The sequence below is a fragment of the Zootoca vivipara genome, chromosome 14 (assembly GCF_963506605.1).
Source record: "Zootoca vivipara chromosome 14, rZooViv1.1, whole genome shotgun sequence".
In the NCBI taxonomy this organism is placed as follows: Eukaryota; Metazoa; Chordata; class Lepidosauria; order Squamata; family Lacertidae; genus Zootoca; species Zootoca vivipara.
Window position 1 is genome coordinate 37983957 of NC_083289.1, and position 14475 is coordinate 37998431.

The 14475-nt window shown below is 46.0% G+C and overlaps 1 protein-coding gene across 12 annotated transcripts in view; it reads left to right on the forward strand.

Moving 5' to 3' along the window:
• MAPK8IP3 (mitogen-activated protein kinase 8 interacting protein 3) overlaps positions 1 to 14475 on the forward strand; it is a 69427-nt gene continuing 54952 nt past the window's right edge. For all 12 annotated transcript variants that reach the window (XM_035130803.2, XM_060282697.1, XM_035130807.2 and 9 more), the window contains exons 1-4: positions 1 to 540; positions 10924 to 11044; positions 12996 to 13066; positions 13386 to 13477. In XM_035130803.2, coding sequence (XP_034986694.2) covers positions 223 to 540; positions 10924 to 11044; positions 12996 to 13066; positions 13386 to 13477 — 602 coding nt within the window. In that variant the 5' untranslated portion in view covers positions 1 to 222. The remainder of the gene's footprint in view (positions 541 to 10923; positions 11045 to 12995; positions 13067 to 13385; positions 13478 to 14475) is intronic.

Genomic DNA, 14475 nt, shown 5'->3' on the forward strand with positions numbered 1-14475 from the left:
CGCAAGCGACGTTGGGCAGAGCCGAGCCGAGCGCTGGGGAGGCGGAGGCCGAAGCAGGAGGCGCAGGAGCAGCATCAGCATCGCCGCCGCCGCTGCCGCCGCCGCCGCCATCCATCTTCTGCAAGCCGGCGGAGCAGGTGCCGCTGTCGGTGGGAGCGCCTTCTATCCGCGGCGCGGGGCTCGTCGATCAGCGGAGGAAGAGGACGAGGCGGCGGCGCCAAGATGTTGGAGATCCAGTTGGACGACGGCGGCGTCGGGGGCTACCCGGGTGACGACTACTGCTCCGGCTCGGTGATGTCGGAGCGGGTGTCGGGCCTGGCCAACAGCATCTACCGCGAGTTCGAGCGCCTCATCCGCTGCTACGACGAGGAGGTGGTCAAGGAGCTGATGCCGCTGGTGGTGACGGTGCTGGAGAACCTCGACTCGGTGCTCACCGACAACCAGGAGCATGAGGTGGAGCTGGAGCTCCTGCGCGAGGACAACGAGCAGCTGCTCACGCAGTACGAGCGGGAGAAGGCGCTGCGCAAGCAGGCCGAGGAGGTGAGCCCGAGAGAGAGGAGCCGGAGAGAGGGAGACCCCTGCGGGCGACGCGCCTGCAGCAGGGGGAGGGTGGGGGTGGGGTGCGGAGAGGCCGCCGCGGCGCGCGCAACGAGGGCGCAGCGCTGGGCCCGGCCCAGGCGAGGAGCCAAGGGGACCCACCAAGGCCGCCGCAGCCCTCCTGCTCCCGAGCAGCCTCATAGGCAAGAGTGGTGTTGCCGTGGCCCAGATCTGGCCAGGAGGATGGCTTTCTGAAGCTCAGGCCCAGCTCATGTGGATTGTACTTGTGATTCATCACCTACTAATAGTGGATTATTATTATTTTTAGTAGTAGTAGTAGTAGTACTGTTGTTGTTACTATTATTCTACAACCGCATGGGATTTGCCATCCAAATGACAGATCCAGGACCTGCTTAGCTGCAGCAGATTCTCCAGGAGGATGAAATGTTCTGTAGAGCCTTTGCTGGACTCCTAAAAAAAACACACATGAGAAAGGGTTAGGAATAAGCCACCGCTTGTCCTGTCTTGTATAAAGAGCAGGTGAAAAGGAGCGAAGGAGCAGCCCACTGGAATCTGGCAAATGCATTGGAGCTCTGTGGATTAAGTTTCTTGAAATGGGAATGGGGGCAGAGGGGAGTCCTTGTGGACACCCAGGTTTCTTTTACTAGACTCCAGGAGACATTTAAAGACCCAAGTCGGAATCCATCCAGAGTGGGATGGGTGGAGGGAGGTGAAGCAAAGATCCAATGCAGTGAAGACGCTGCAGGGATACTTTCCATGGAGTGCTGTGTGCAAAATACTTTCCTTTGCAACCTGCCACCCACCCCCACCAAGTAAATTACCTTCTATTCCTCCTGATCCGCTTCCTAAAATAGTCTGCCCTATTGGTTGGGACCTTGTCCCTGTCTGGGTCCCCATCATCTGTCTCCCTTTTGTATCCTAGTGCCAGTCTTCCCCAGCCTGGTGCTTCTTATTTGTCTTTGGACTGCAACTCCCATCAGCCCTGTTTTACTTGGGGCTGATGGGATTTGTAATCCAGAACAACTGGAGGTCACCAGGTTGGGGGAAGGTGGGCCTAGGATAGCTGCGCCCACCTGCCTCCCCTGTCCATCAGCCCTTGGCAACCAGCCACGTACCTCTGCCACTCATACACTGATTCCTGTGCCAAGATGAGATAAATCTATCGCTAGACCCCAGTAAGTCACTCGGCCGGTTCTCCCCTGTTTTTCTGTTTTCTCTAGATTTTAATTCCCATAAATTCAGTTTGCCCTCTGGGCAATCTCTTCCCCTCCATCCCGCCAATCATTTGTTGGTGAAAAAAGAGGAGGGGAGGCTTGTGTGGCACACTGCTAGGCCCTGGAAGTGCCAGCCTCTGCTATCTTTAGTTCCCACCCTTGTGTGGTGCAAAGGGGGTGTTTGTAAATGCCAAGGAAGTGGACCCAAGTGCCAAAGTTGCTCTGTTTGATGTTGGCTGGTGTTGCAGGACTGGAATTGCTCTTGGTTGATTTCTTAGTGATTTGCCGTAGATTTGCAAGTTCTTCTGACTCCCAATTTTTTAACAGCAGCAACAACAGCCAGTGTGGCCTAGTGGTCAGAGTGTTGGACTAGGGCAGGCATCCCCAAACTTCGGCCCTCCAGATGTTTTGGACTTCAATTCCCATCTTCCCTGACCACTGGTCCTGTTAGCTAGGGATCATGGGAGTTGTAGGCCAAAACATCTGGAGGGCCACAGTTTGGGGATGCCTGGACTAGGGCCTGGAGGACCAAGGTTCTAATCCCCAAGTCTCACTGGGTGACCTTGAGCCAGTTGCTGTCTCTCAGCTGAAGCTACCTTGCAGGGTTATTGTGAGAATAAAATGGAGAGGGGGAGAACTGTATACACTAGGGTTGGGGGATTATTATTATTTAGCTTGAAGGCTGCATTCTCTTCTGGGCAACCTTCCAAGGGTCGCATGTCAGTGGTGGGCATGGGCAAAAGTGGGGGGAGAAGTTAATGTAACTTTTACCTTTGTACAGTAGCCTAGTTTCTACACACATACACACCCCCTTCTATCTTGCATCCAGGTAAGTAAAAAAAGCAACATCAGTAAAATTCCATCTAGGCAAAAAATAGACTTGGGGTGCAAAGGGGTGTGGCCTTGGGACAATTCTTAAGGCTGGATAGAGACACCTGGAGACCCCCATCCGACCCCTAGGCATGAGGTGACCCACTCAAGTTACACACCACCCTGAGGTTCTTGAAGGGAAATTGGATATAAATGTAATAGTAAGTAAAAATAATCAAAGTTGTTTAAAAAAAATTTTTTCTCCTTCCTCAATTAAGATACTGAATCAAGGCTGTATACACTCTATACACTAAAAGCACAGTCAAATCACATTCTTTCCCTCAAATAATTCTGGGCACTGTAGTTTGTTACGGGTTTCTGGGAATTGTAACTCTGCAAGAATTCTTTGAGAGAAAGAATGTGTTTCAGATGTGCTTTAAAGGTATAGTGTGTACACATCCAAAGAGAGTTTTTTTAGGTGGGAGACAATGGCTAGATTTTTGTGTGGAAAGAATTATGAACTTGGTTCTGGTAAGGAAAACCAATTCCTGGTTTTAAACATATGCTCAGTTTTGTCCGGGTTCTTAATTTGTAGTTCTAAGGCAGGCATCCCCAAACTTTGGCCCTCCAGATGTTTTGGACTACAATTTCCATCTTCCCCAACCACTGGTCCTGTTAGCTAGGGATCATGGGAGTTGTAGGCCAAAACATCTGGAGGGCCGCAGTTTGGGGATGCCTGTTCTAAGGGTATATCTGTAGCCAAAATGGTCCCCCATTCGTATATAAGAATGCCTCTGAACCAGCAGAATGAGGAAAACTCTAATGCAGGTGAGGGGAGCTTTTAATCTTTCAGACGTTCAGCAACTACAATTCCCATCAACTCCAGCAAACATGGCCAATGGGCCAGGGACAATGGTCATTGTAGTTCAGCAACAACTGGAGGGCCCAAGGTTCTCTATACCTGCCCCAAGTTTCTAGAAGTGTAAAATATATTTTTGAGCGGGGAAGACTTGAGGGAGGAGCCTCTGCTCACCCCAAAGCAGCCTAAAGAGGACTGAGCATGCTCAGTGGCCATAGAATGCTGATTGACTGTGGAGAGGGACAGACGGAATGGAACCCCTGGAATCTCAAGTGGGAGTATTCAACGCTGCAGCATTTTGTTGTGGTCCCATTTGTTATTTTTAGAGTGTGCTTTCCTTGATGTTTTAATTTGAGGAGGCCCACTGGAGCTGGGAGGTCAGGAGTTTTCTATGCCAAGGTTGCAGTCCTGCTGGAGGGTAAATTCTCTTTGCATCATCAGCCTTGGATGCCTCTTTCCCTTACATCAATTGTCAGGCCATTCTTTCTGGTCCCTTGGGCTGATGCCTGGTCTTCTGGCATCACTTCACAGTTTAAGAAGGATGTTGACAAGCTGGAAGGTGTGCAGAGGAAGGCGACCAAGAGGATTCTGCACTGCAGGGGGTTGGACTAAATGACCCTTGTGTCCCTTCCGGCTACAATTCTATGATTCTATGACCATGATAAAGGGTCTGGAGTTCAAGTCATATGAAGAATGGTTGAGGGAGTTGGTTAGGTTTAGCCTGGAGAAGAGAAGACTGAGAGGTGATATGATGGCCATCTTCAAATATGTGACGGGCTGTCATGTGGAAGATGCAGCAAGCTTGTTTTCTCCTGCTCTGGAGGGTAGGTATTCAACCAATGGATTCAAGTTTCAGTAAAGGAGATTTTGACTAAGCATTAGGAAAAACTTTCTGATGGTAAGAGCTGTTGGACAACAGAAAAGACTACCTTGGAAGGTGGTGGACTCTCCTTCCTTGGAGGTTTTAAAGCAGAGGTTGGATAGCCATCTGTCAGAGATTCTTTAGCTAGGCTTCCTTAACCTCGGCCCTCCAGATGTTTTTTGGCCTACAACTCCCATGATCCCTAGCTAGCAGGACCAGTGGTCAGGGATGATGGGAATTGTAGTCTCAAAACATCTGGAGGGCTGAGGTTGAGGAAGCCTGTTTAGTGGTGATTCCTTTATTGCTGGGGGTTGGACTAGATGACCCTCGGTGTTCCTTCCAACTCTATGATTCTATGGTTCTACATGGCCGTGTGGCAAGGAACAAGATGGGGCAGCTGTGAACTGATGTATAAGAAGCCTGAAACAGAAGGAGAACAAAATAATTCTCTTTGGTATTTATATAAAAGCACTTATGTCAGTGATGTGCTTTGCCAGCTGTTTAATCCTAGGCATATTCATAAAATTCCTTTAATCTTATCTAAATTAGAAACAACTCATCAGATTTCCCCTCCCCATCCTGAGAACCATGGCCTTTTCATATTTTTAATGGCTATGATCTTCCATAGAAGGAGAGATCAAAACTATTAGAGTCACAATCCAACCAAAGTTGAACTCAGTGGTTGAATTTATTTCTGAGTAGACATAGGATTGTGCTGTTTAAAGATTTCAATGTTTTCAGTGGGAGAAAGAGTGGGGTTTTGTAACAGTACAACCCTATGACTGTTTACTCAAAAGTAAGTCCTGCTGTATTCCATGGGCCTTGCTGTTAGGCAACTGTCCTAGAATTGCAGTCTCTTGTGGAAATCAGTGGGACATAGGATGTGCTGAATTTTGGCTGGTTCAGGCCCGAAGGTGCTTTCAGCTTAGAGAAGAGGTGGCTAAAGATTAACGAGTTACTACTGAGAAGTATAGAGAATGAATGGAGATATTGGATTCATGTGTACTTTCTATCAAATTCATTTTATGTGTCTTGATCAGAGTTCAAGAGCCTATTCCAGCAAGGCAAAAAACACTCCGTGTGCAAAGCAGGGCCAATGAGGGGTGTGGCTTGGGGAGAGTTCTGAGGGCCAGTTACGAGAGGCCTGGAGGGCCACATTTGTTCCCCAGCCCTGATGTGCCCCACGCCTGCTTTTAACCAATGATGGGGGCATTAATTGTTTGCCAAAGCTGTTCCAAATCATTACACTGTCAAAAATGACGAACAGGGAAAGGACAACTCAGCTGTGGGACTGGCATCCTGCATTTTTACATACTCCCAAAGTACATGGGAAAGTGTAGTCTAATGTGAGGGTTAGCAGAGCATGGAGTACAGTGGCCAAGTTTTCATCTCTGTCCAAAACTAGCCATAGCTGGCAAACCAGCCATAGCTGGAAATAGGCACTCCTAGCTGTAGAGCAGGCATCCCCAAATTGCCGCCCTCCAGATGTTTTGGCCTACAACTCCCATGATCCCTAGCTAACAGGACCAGTGGTCGGGGAAGATGGGAATTGTAGACCAAAACAACTAGAGGGCCAAAGTTTGGGGATGCCTGCTGTAGAGGTTACCTGAGTTTTCAGGGGCAATGTTGGATCAAGTAGGAATCCCAAGCTATGGACCTGTTCCCTCCAGGAGGATTCAACCATGTCCAAAGCTGATTACCACCAACATATGGCACCAGGGTTGAAAGATGTGCCCTGGCTACTGGTCCAGATTCAGGGTTCTAGAACTCAGAAATCTGAAACCTCCATCTTGTCTGTATTCCATTTCAATTTGTTGGTCCACGTCCAAGGTTGAAGCTCCCAGAGCGAAGGTTGTTGTTTTTTTGTCCCCCCCCCCATCTTTACATTTTAGCTATCGGAAGGGAAAAACCCCAGAATTTCCAATTCCTAAGTAGCATCAAATTGATTAGGCATGCAGATGGCTAAGCCCTCATGATTTTTCCACCTTTGGATACTTAACGTATAGCAGCATCACAAAGTTTGTGGCTGCTTTGCAGGTGCTCTTTGTATGAGATTAACCTTGCATTGTCATTCTCCAACTGATGCCAATCTATAGTTGGCAGACACATTGCTCTTACTTTTTTTTTTTACAGTATTTATGTAGTGATTTTGAATCTTTCCAAATGTGGAAAATCTTGAATCAGACCCTGAGAAATACCAATTTCACAAGAGACAGAAGTGTATGCAGGTTTTTTTTTAAAAAAAACACCACACACTTCCCTACCTGCAGTCTTTGATTGGTCTTTGGAGAAAAGATGACGGAGGGCACAGACTTTGTTTGCACATCAGGGTGAGCAACTTTTCTTCACCTGAGGGTCACATCCCTTTCTAGGGGCCATATGCCAGAAGCAAAAGTGGGTGAAGCAACAGATGTCAGTTTACTTACCTCTCTGGAAGCTAGAAGCATAATAAGATTTCAAGGTCAAATTCAAAACTCTCAAGGAGGGTGTAAATCTGGGCTGGTGAAAGGTGTGGCTGTGGAGAGCATGTGGTCTAGGGAGAGTCCCGAGGGCCAGAGAGAGAGTCCTGAGGGCCACATCCCATCAACAGACCTGAGGTCCCCCATCTGTACTTAAAAATATAATTTGGCTTAACTATGGTTTGAATGTGTACTGGTGCACAGGGCTAAAATTGCTGGCCCTTAAATCCTCCTTCACTGCAGACCCAGGCTTGTGGTTTTTGTCTCGCTCCAAAACAAAGCCACAAGCAGTAATCCAAGAACAAGCCTTGGCTACAACTTGTGGTTTGTTTGGAGAGGAACAAACCATGAACCTGGATTGGGATGAAACGTGAAACCAAATAATGACTTATCTCAGCAGGAGCAGGGGTGGAGTGCAGCACCCGTGATTTTCTCCCTGGGCACCAGAGCATTGCACGTTCACCACTAAACCATAGTTAAGTTTAATATACACATGCAGACCTTTTAGATATTTACAAGTGGAAACTTCAACAAAATATTATGGTGAGTATGAAATACTCCTGTTTAGGGTAGCAGGCAGCCGTGTCCATTTCCAGGCTACTCCATTCCGTTTCTCTTTCTGGTTTTTATTCCACCCCTATTTACAGGCACTTGCTGTTGTGTGGACACTTGGAATGCTCAGCCCTCTTTGAACTGTTTTTGGGATTCCCCCATTGTGGTGGGGGAGTCAAACCTTGAAAGATGTGAAGGGACTTTTTTCTGATTAATCACAGTTTGATTGTCTCATATCTCAGGTTCTGCAAATGCTAGAAGCTTAGCCTTTTTTAAAAAAAATGAAAGCTGAGGATTATGCTTTATCATGGGGGTGGCGGTCCTTGCTGCATCCCTGCTGGACTCCCATGAGGAGAACATACGTTATTCTTACCATAATACAATTGTTTATAAGTGGAAATGGCTTTTGGAGGAAGATGTACTGTTGGACTGACATGCAGTTAGTTATTCTTATGATATCTTAAAAGTAGGGAGTGGGTGGGATTTTTTAAAATTAGTTTTACTGGCAAGAAAGGGAGAGCTTTAGAGCTCCGCGATTTTACTGCATATGTCTGTGAGGCCTTTATGGAAATCAATGTGAGGTCAAGCAGTTGATGAAGCTTTATGGAGTTGTTACGCTTGCTGATTTAGAAGCACAGAAGAGAAAGCTAAATAAGAGCAAGGGAGCCCATTAATGCGTTCTGTGTCTGAGTTAACATCTTTTGCATCCTCGGGGCAGTCATTCACTTCAGATTTTTGTTCTGAGGATTTTTTTAAAGAGTTCTTCATATTTATTACCCACCTTTCCCCATAGCAAAACTAATGAAGAGCTTTGAGGGCTAATTCTTGCAGGGGGGGGATTGAAGGTTTTCTTTGTTTACAAAAGTACATGCATTCTCTCTCATCTCAGGTTGTATATTTTGTGTAGGCAGACTTTGGGTGTGATGTGTAGTAATTTGAAAGTAACTGGCTGCGTGCATTTAAAGCGGGTGCACACATGCACACACAGCAATCTTGGGAACTGCAGCTTGCCCGTCGCTGTGCTGCAGTTTCCAGCACTCTTAACAAATTGTTGTTCCCAGTATTCATGGGCGGGGGGAACTTGCTTTAAATGGATGGTGTATATGCAGCCAGGATGTGCCTTGGCAAAAGAGAGGCTGAAGAGGGAAGGATCCTTGTCTCTAAACATGTTTCAAAATGTGCTACTAAGTTTTTTGTTTTGGTTTTTTTATTTATGTTCAGAATGCAGGTGGCTGATTTTATGGAAAGCTAGTGTGTTGTTGTTTTTTGGGTTATATAGGAACATAGGACACTACCTTGAACCAGGTCAGAGCAGGTGCCAATTTAGCATAGTGTTTCCTGTTCTGATTGCTAGCAACTCTCCAGGGTCCCTGGCAGAAGTCCTTCCCATTACCTTTTGCCTGGTCCTTCTAAATTGGAAGTGCCAGAGATTGAACCCAGGATATCCTCCACGTTATGCATGTGCCGTCCCAATGAGCTGTGATGCCTCCCGAAGGGACCTCCCTCTCATCTAGCTGTTTCCCCTATGTATGGTTCCAGTGTGATCAGCTTCACGCACTGTCCATTTTTGTACATGACAAACAGACCCTTAAGAAGAAGATGCTCTTGCTGCCCGTAAATATCGCAATGCATCGAGCAATTCCTGCTTGCTTCTAAATTATTTATTTGCACTTCGTTCCTATTGCCAAGATGGCATTCGCTGGTTTTGCTTTCTGGGCTTTGCCTTGCATGTTTACAGGGATAGCACTCTCAGCAGTTTTTTGTTGGGCTTGGGTTGTGAAATTGTTGCTTTTTGCTATGACGGCTCTCCTGTGCGAGAGGGCAAAACCAAAACCTATTCACACACAAACACATATACAAATGTAACTGATCTGTTCTGGTTGCTCAGCACACACCAAGACATGAACTATTTCTTACCAAAGTGTGCAAAGCTCACAACTTAAGTTTTCAATCCAACTGGGTTAAAAACCGCTTACATAACTTTTGAAAGGATAAAATACTTAGGGTAGAGAAGTTCGACACAAGTTTTTAAAAGCATTATATGTGAATATATCCTAAGCATAAATGTCTCTTATAAACATTACCATACTGGGTGGCCAGATACACAAATTGACCCTAGAGCTGCTGCTTATTAGGGTTGCCAACTTATTAAAATCATGCAAGATGCATTTTAATCATGATAACATGATGGTGAACCAGCGGTTGTAAATTGCACCTTTGTACAGTTGGCTGGTTTCTGCACACACTTGCACACCCCTCTCCATCCTATGTCTGGGCAACCCAGAGACAATGCCAGATTTTAAGGCAAAAACTCTTAAGGGAAGCGTAATGCTGTGCTGGTGAGAGGTGTTGCCTGTGGAGAGTTCTGAGGGCCAGGGACTCTCCATTTGGCCCCTACCCTTGTCATAAACCCTAATTTCCGGTGGGGAAACAAACCACAGAGTGACAGGTTTAGCATTGTGGCCTTAAGAATCCAAGGTTTATTGTTTTGTTTTAAAAAAAAAAACACGAGTGCTGGTGCAGACATAAAACTGTGCCACTCTGTGGTTTGCTGAAGAAAAGGAGGCAAAGTGGATGCGTTTGAGCTTGTGGACCTTTCTGACTGCTGCAGGGAGCTGGGCAAGGCCCCATATCTGCTATGCAGGGCCTAGATTAGGTATCGGGGGTGGGGGCCCTGTAGCCTTCCTGTCATTGTGGGACTCCCAATTCTCATCATCGCCAGCCAACGTGGTCAGTGGTTAGGGATTATGGGAGTTGTAGCCCAACAACATATGAAGGGTCACAGGCCCTAGATCTGCTAGTCACCTTTGGAAGCTCAAATGGCTGTGGGAGAACCTAGTTAGGCCCAAGAGATTTTGCCTGAGGGGAACAGCAAATGACTCCCACTGCGCTTCCATGTTCAAGGCAGACCAAGTTAGGCCTCATCTGCATTATACATTTCAGGAAGTATCATACCACTTGTAACAGTCATGGCTTCCCCAAAATAATGGTGGGAACTGTAGTTCGTTAAGGGTCCTGACAGTTGTTAGGATAATCTTACTCCCCTCACATCAGCTATAGTTCCCAGAGCTACCTGGGAGGAGAGCTTGCTTGTTAATCCACACTGGGTTATAATCACAAATTGATGTGGAAATGTAACAAACTGAATTTTAGACTGGAAAGTGAAAGAAACTGAAATCGACAACTTTACCTAATGGTAGGGCTGGCCCTGATAGCCTCTCTTTATTACATATTGGAATGATAATTTCTTTTAATACGGAACTGCATGTGTCCCCCCCCCCTATTTTTAAATTGTAATTATATTGTTCGTTTTCTGAGGAAGATGCTTAATAATACAGTATTACAGAATTCCTCCTCCTGAGCCTCTCCTTGCTATAACACCTCTGAGGACCAGTTCAAACATTCATTCGCTCAAATGACACCAGTCCTCTCACAAGACAGCACCACTTCAGTTTTCACATGGTCAGATGTTTAGGTGGAAGTGTCCTTGTGTGTGATATATCAGAGAAGACACCCCTTCAATCCTGTCACAGTGTCCATTTGATAGCTGTAATTTTCCACTTACATATATCCCGTTTTTCTGTTTGGATTTTTTTTTTGCCCATGTAGAAGTTCATTGAATTTGAAGATGCACTGGAACAGGAGAAGAAGGAATTGCAGATACAGGTCGAGCACCTTGAATTTCAAACACGGCAGCTGGAGTTAAAGGCCAAAAACTATGCAGACCAGAGTAAGTGAAAACCATGTGTACAGTTTGTCTGACGTTCTGTGAATCATACACAAGTTGTGTTTAATTCAATAGGGGTTTGTCCATACTGATTGAACAAATGCAATGGTGAGGAACCTGTGGTTCTCCAGATGACATTGGACACCAGCTCCCATCAGCACCAGCCCATAACGCCAAAGGGCAGGGATGATGGGAGTTGTAGTCCAACAGTACATGGAGGGCTACAGGTTACAAATCTCTTCTAAAGCATTTACCGTTTTAAAAAAATCTTCTATTCTAGGTGGCCACAAAATATCTGGACAATTGAGGGAAGATGGAGCCAGTATTGCTTTTTCCATTCTGTGCTCACACACATACAGTGGTACCTTTGTTTAAGTACACAATTGGTTCCAGAAGTCTGTACTTAACCTGAAGCATACCGTACTTAACCTGAAGCGAACTTTCCAATTGAAAGTAATGGAAAGTGGATTAATCCGTTCCAGACGGGTCCGCGGAGTACTCAGCCTGAAGCGTACTTAACCCGAAGTATGAGTGTAATTGGTTCTGGAAGTCCGTACACAACCTGAAGCGAACTTTCCCATTGAAAGTAATGGAAAGTGGATTAATCCGTTCCAGACGGGTCCACGGAGTACTTAAACTGAAAGTACTCAAACCGAAGCGTACTACTACTACTAATTTATTATTTATACCCCGCCCATCTGGCTGGGTTCCCCCAGCCACTCTGGGCGGCTTCCAACAAAACATTAAAATACAGAAATCCATACTTAAACCGAGGTATGACTGTACACACACACTTGTCTGAGCCAGTAAAATGGATTATCTTGAAATCGCTTATTTTTTCACAGGGCTTATTTTAACCAGCACTATCAAGTCACAGATCACACCAGTCTTTGTTGACTGAACCATAAAGTTTATGGATCCAGTGCTTTACAGTGCTGCCATGGGAGAAAAGTATGGATTAAAGGCGTGGATACTTATGGATTCTCATATTTTTTCAAGAGATCCCCCTTTAAACCACCATCAAATCATAGTCTGCCTCGGTGTTTACAGATGTGCAGTGTGATCTGTCAGTGCTGCTGTTGTCATCCTTGTGAAGAACCACGAGGATCTATACCTTGGATTATCGTTTCTATGGCAAATCCTGATCTGCAGTTTTTTAGTGTGTAGTCCTACCAACGCAAGCTCTAATTTGATGGTGGTTTTTTTTTGGGGGGGGGGGGGGAACCTGCATACAGTCATGCGACTTCAACAGGATCGGCTTCAATCCTACTGGACCCTATGAAAAGCCAGAGACAGAGCTTGTCCATTCTTGGATCTAGGAGAGATGCAGTCAGAAAGGGTGGTGCCTAAAACCAGGCATCCCCAAACTGCGGCCCTCCAGATGTTTTGGCCTACAACTCCCATGATCCCTAGCTAACAGGACCAGTGGTCAGGGATGATGGGGATTGTAGTCCAAAACATCTGGAGGGCCAAAGTTTGGGGATGCCTGCCTAAGAAACTGTTTCAAAATTCCAAAAGGTTGCTGACCGATGATCTATGCTATCCAGGGTTTCAGACTAAAGGGAAGGACCTTAATTTAGAGGAAAGGAACAAGTTTTGCATGCAAAAGATTCTGGATTCCATCCCTCATGTCTACAGTTGGCAAGGACTCCTGTCTAAAACACTGGACCATTGCTGCCAGTCAGTGTTGGTCATACTGAGTTTGATGAACTAATGGCCTGACTCCATGAAGCAGCTTCCTAGCTTGAGTCTTTCCTAGACCTACCTAGAGGTGTCAGTGATTCAACCGGGGACCTTCAGCCTGTCACGCCTCGGCCGTACACTGAGCTACAAATGGCATTCTTGTGCTTGCACCCTCATTCCTTTTGGTGTTTCCATGTTCACCCCTCCTGGAGATGATAGATCAAAAAAAATTATCTTTCTCTCCCTTCTCCTTTTTATTTTCAATGAACAGTTTCCAGGTTGGAAGAGCGTGAATCAGAAATGAAGAAAGAGTACAATGCTCTTCACCAGCGTCACACAGAGGTAAGTCGTCATTTCAGAAGGATAAAAATCCTTTTCAGACTATTTGCATTAGAAGTGCAGAAGGGCACAGATAGAGGAAGAGAGCTCTGCAACCCTGTAATGCTGTAAATTCTGCTCACTCTTGACTCTGGTGCTCAGTTAACTTCTGCTTTGGGCTAGCTGTTTTCCGAGAGCAAATGTTTTCTACAATATCGCTGGCTATTCCGATCTTAAAGGACATCCCTTTCTTTGAAAGAAATGGTTGTCCAGAAAATAAAATGTTGGGATCTTCAATCTTCATTTTTGCCCTTCCTTTTGCATTTCCCCGCTCCTTTCGCAGATGATCCAGACCTACGTGGAACACATTGAGCGATCCAAGATGCAGCAAGTTGCTGGAAATAGTCAGAATGAGAGTGGACTACCTGGAAGGAGGTAATGCGCTGCACCTTGGCTTTGCACCTGGAAAACAAAACAAAACTTAGAAGACTTCTGAACTGTGAATGTATATTTTAGGGGGAAGGCACTGACCCAGTCTCCTGTGCTCTCTGAGTGACCAAAAGTAGCAGTAGCTGATCTCTTTTATGGCTGGTGTCCTAAGTTTGATTGCAAACCATTCTTCTTCTTGTCAATAAATAATAATACTAATAATAATAATAATAATAATAATAAATCCACTCTTCACCCTGAGGTCCCACAGTGGATTGCAATAAGTAAAATGCAATATTAAAAACAGTTTAAAATAACTTAAAATCACAGAAATAAGGCGGGTCCTAAACATGGGTCCTGGGAACAGCCAATGAATGAGTCTGCTGCTTTGATCCTCAGCCAGCTCAGAGTGCGCTGGATGGTGATGGGGGCAATTCAGGAGAAGGATGGCAGTTAGGTGACAACCTGGATCTGAGGTCCCAGGCTTTTGTCGAAAAGTGGTGAAGAGAGGGTGTTGTTTGAAGCAGAAGGAGTGGTTAGAGTGCTGAACACTTCCCCTGAGCTGTGGCTTTCCCCTCCCCAACAACCTTCATATCCTGCCGCCCCCCCCCAAGATAACACAGATGGCCAGAGCTTCCCCATCTCTGTCTTATGCAGTTGTGTTCAACCTTGGCTCTCCAAGTGAAGTCCCTCTGGGCACTGGTTGGTGGCTTGCTTCCTCAGGAAAGAGAAGACTATGCCTGGGAGTCTCCCTTAACCAGCTATCCAGAGTCAAGGGGGCTTTTCCTTCATTCCAGGCTGCGCCTTGTGCACTTATGGCTCAAGAGCTGCAAACCTGCTTCACCATAAACCTTCCCCCTGCTTGCTCTCCATATGGCTTTTGTGTCTGTATCTGCTTAGCCTCTTAGGCCCCATCTGCACGATGCATATAAAGCACTATGATACCACTTTAAACAGTCATGGCATTCCTCAAAGGGTCCTGGGAACTGTGGCTTGTTAGGAGA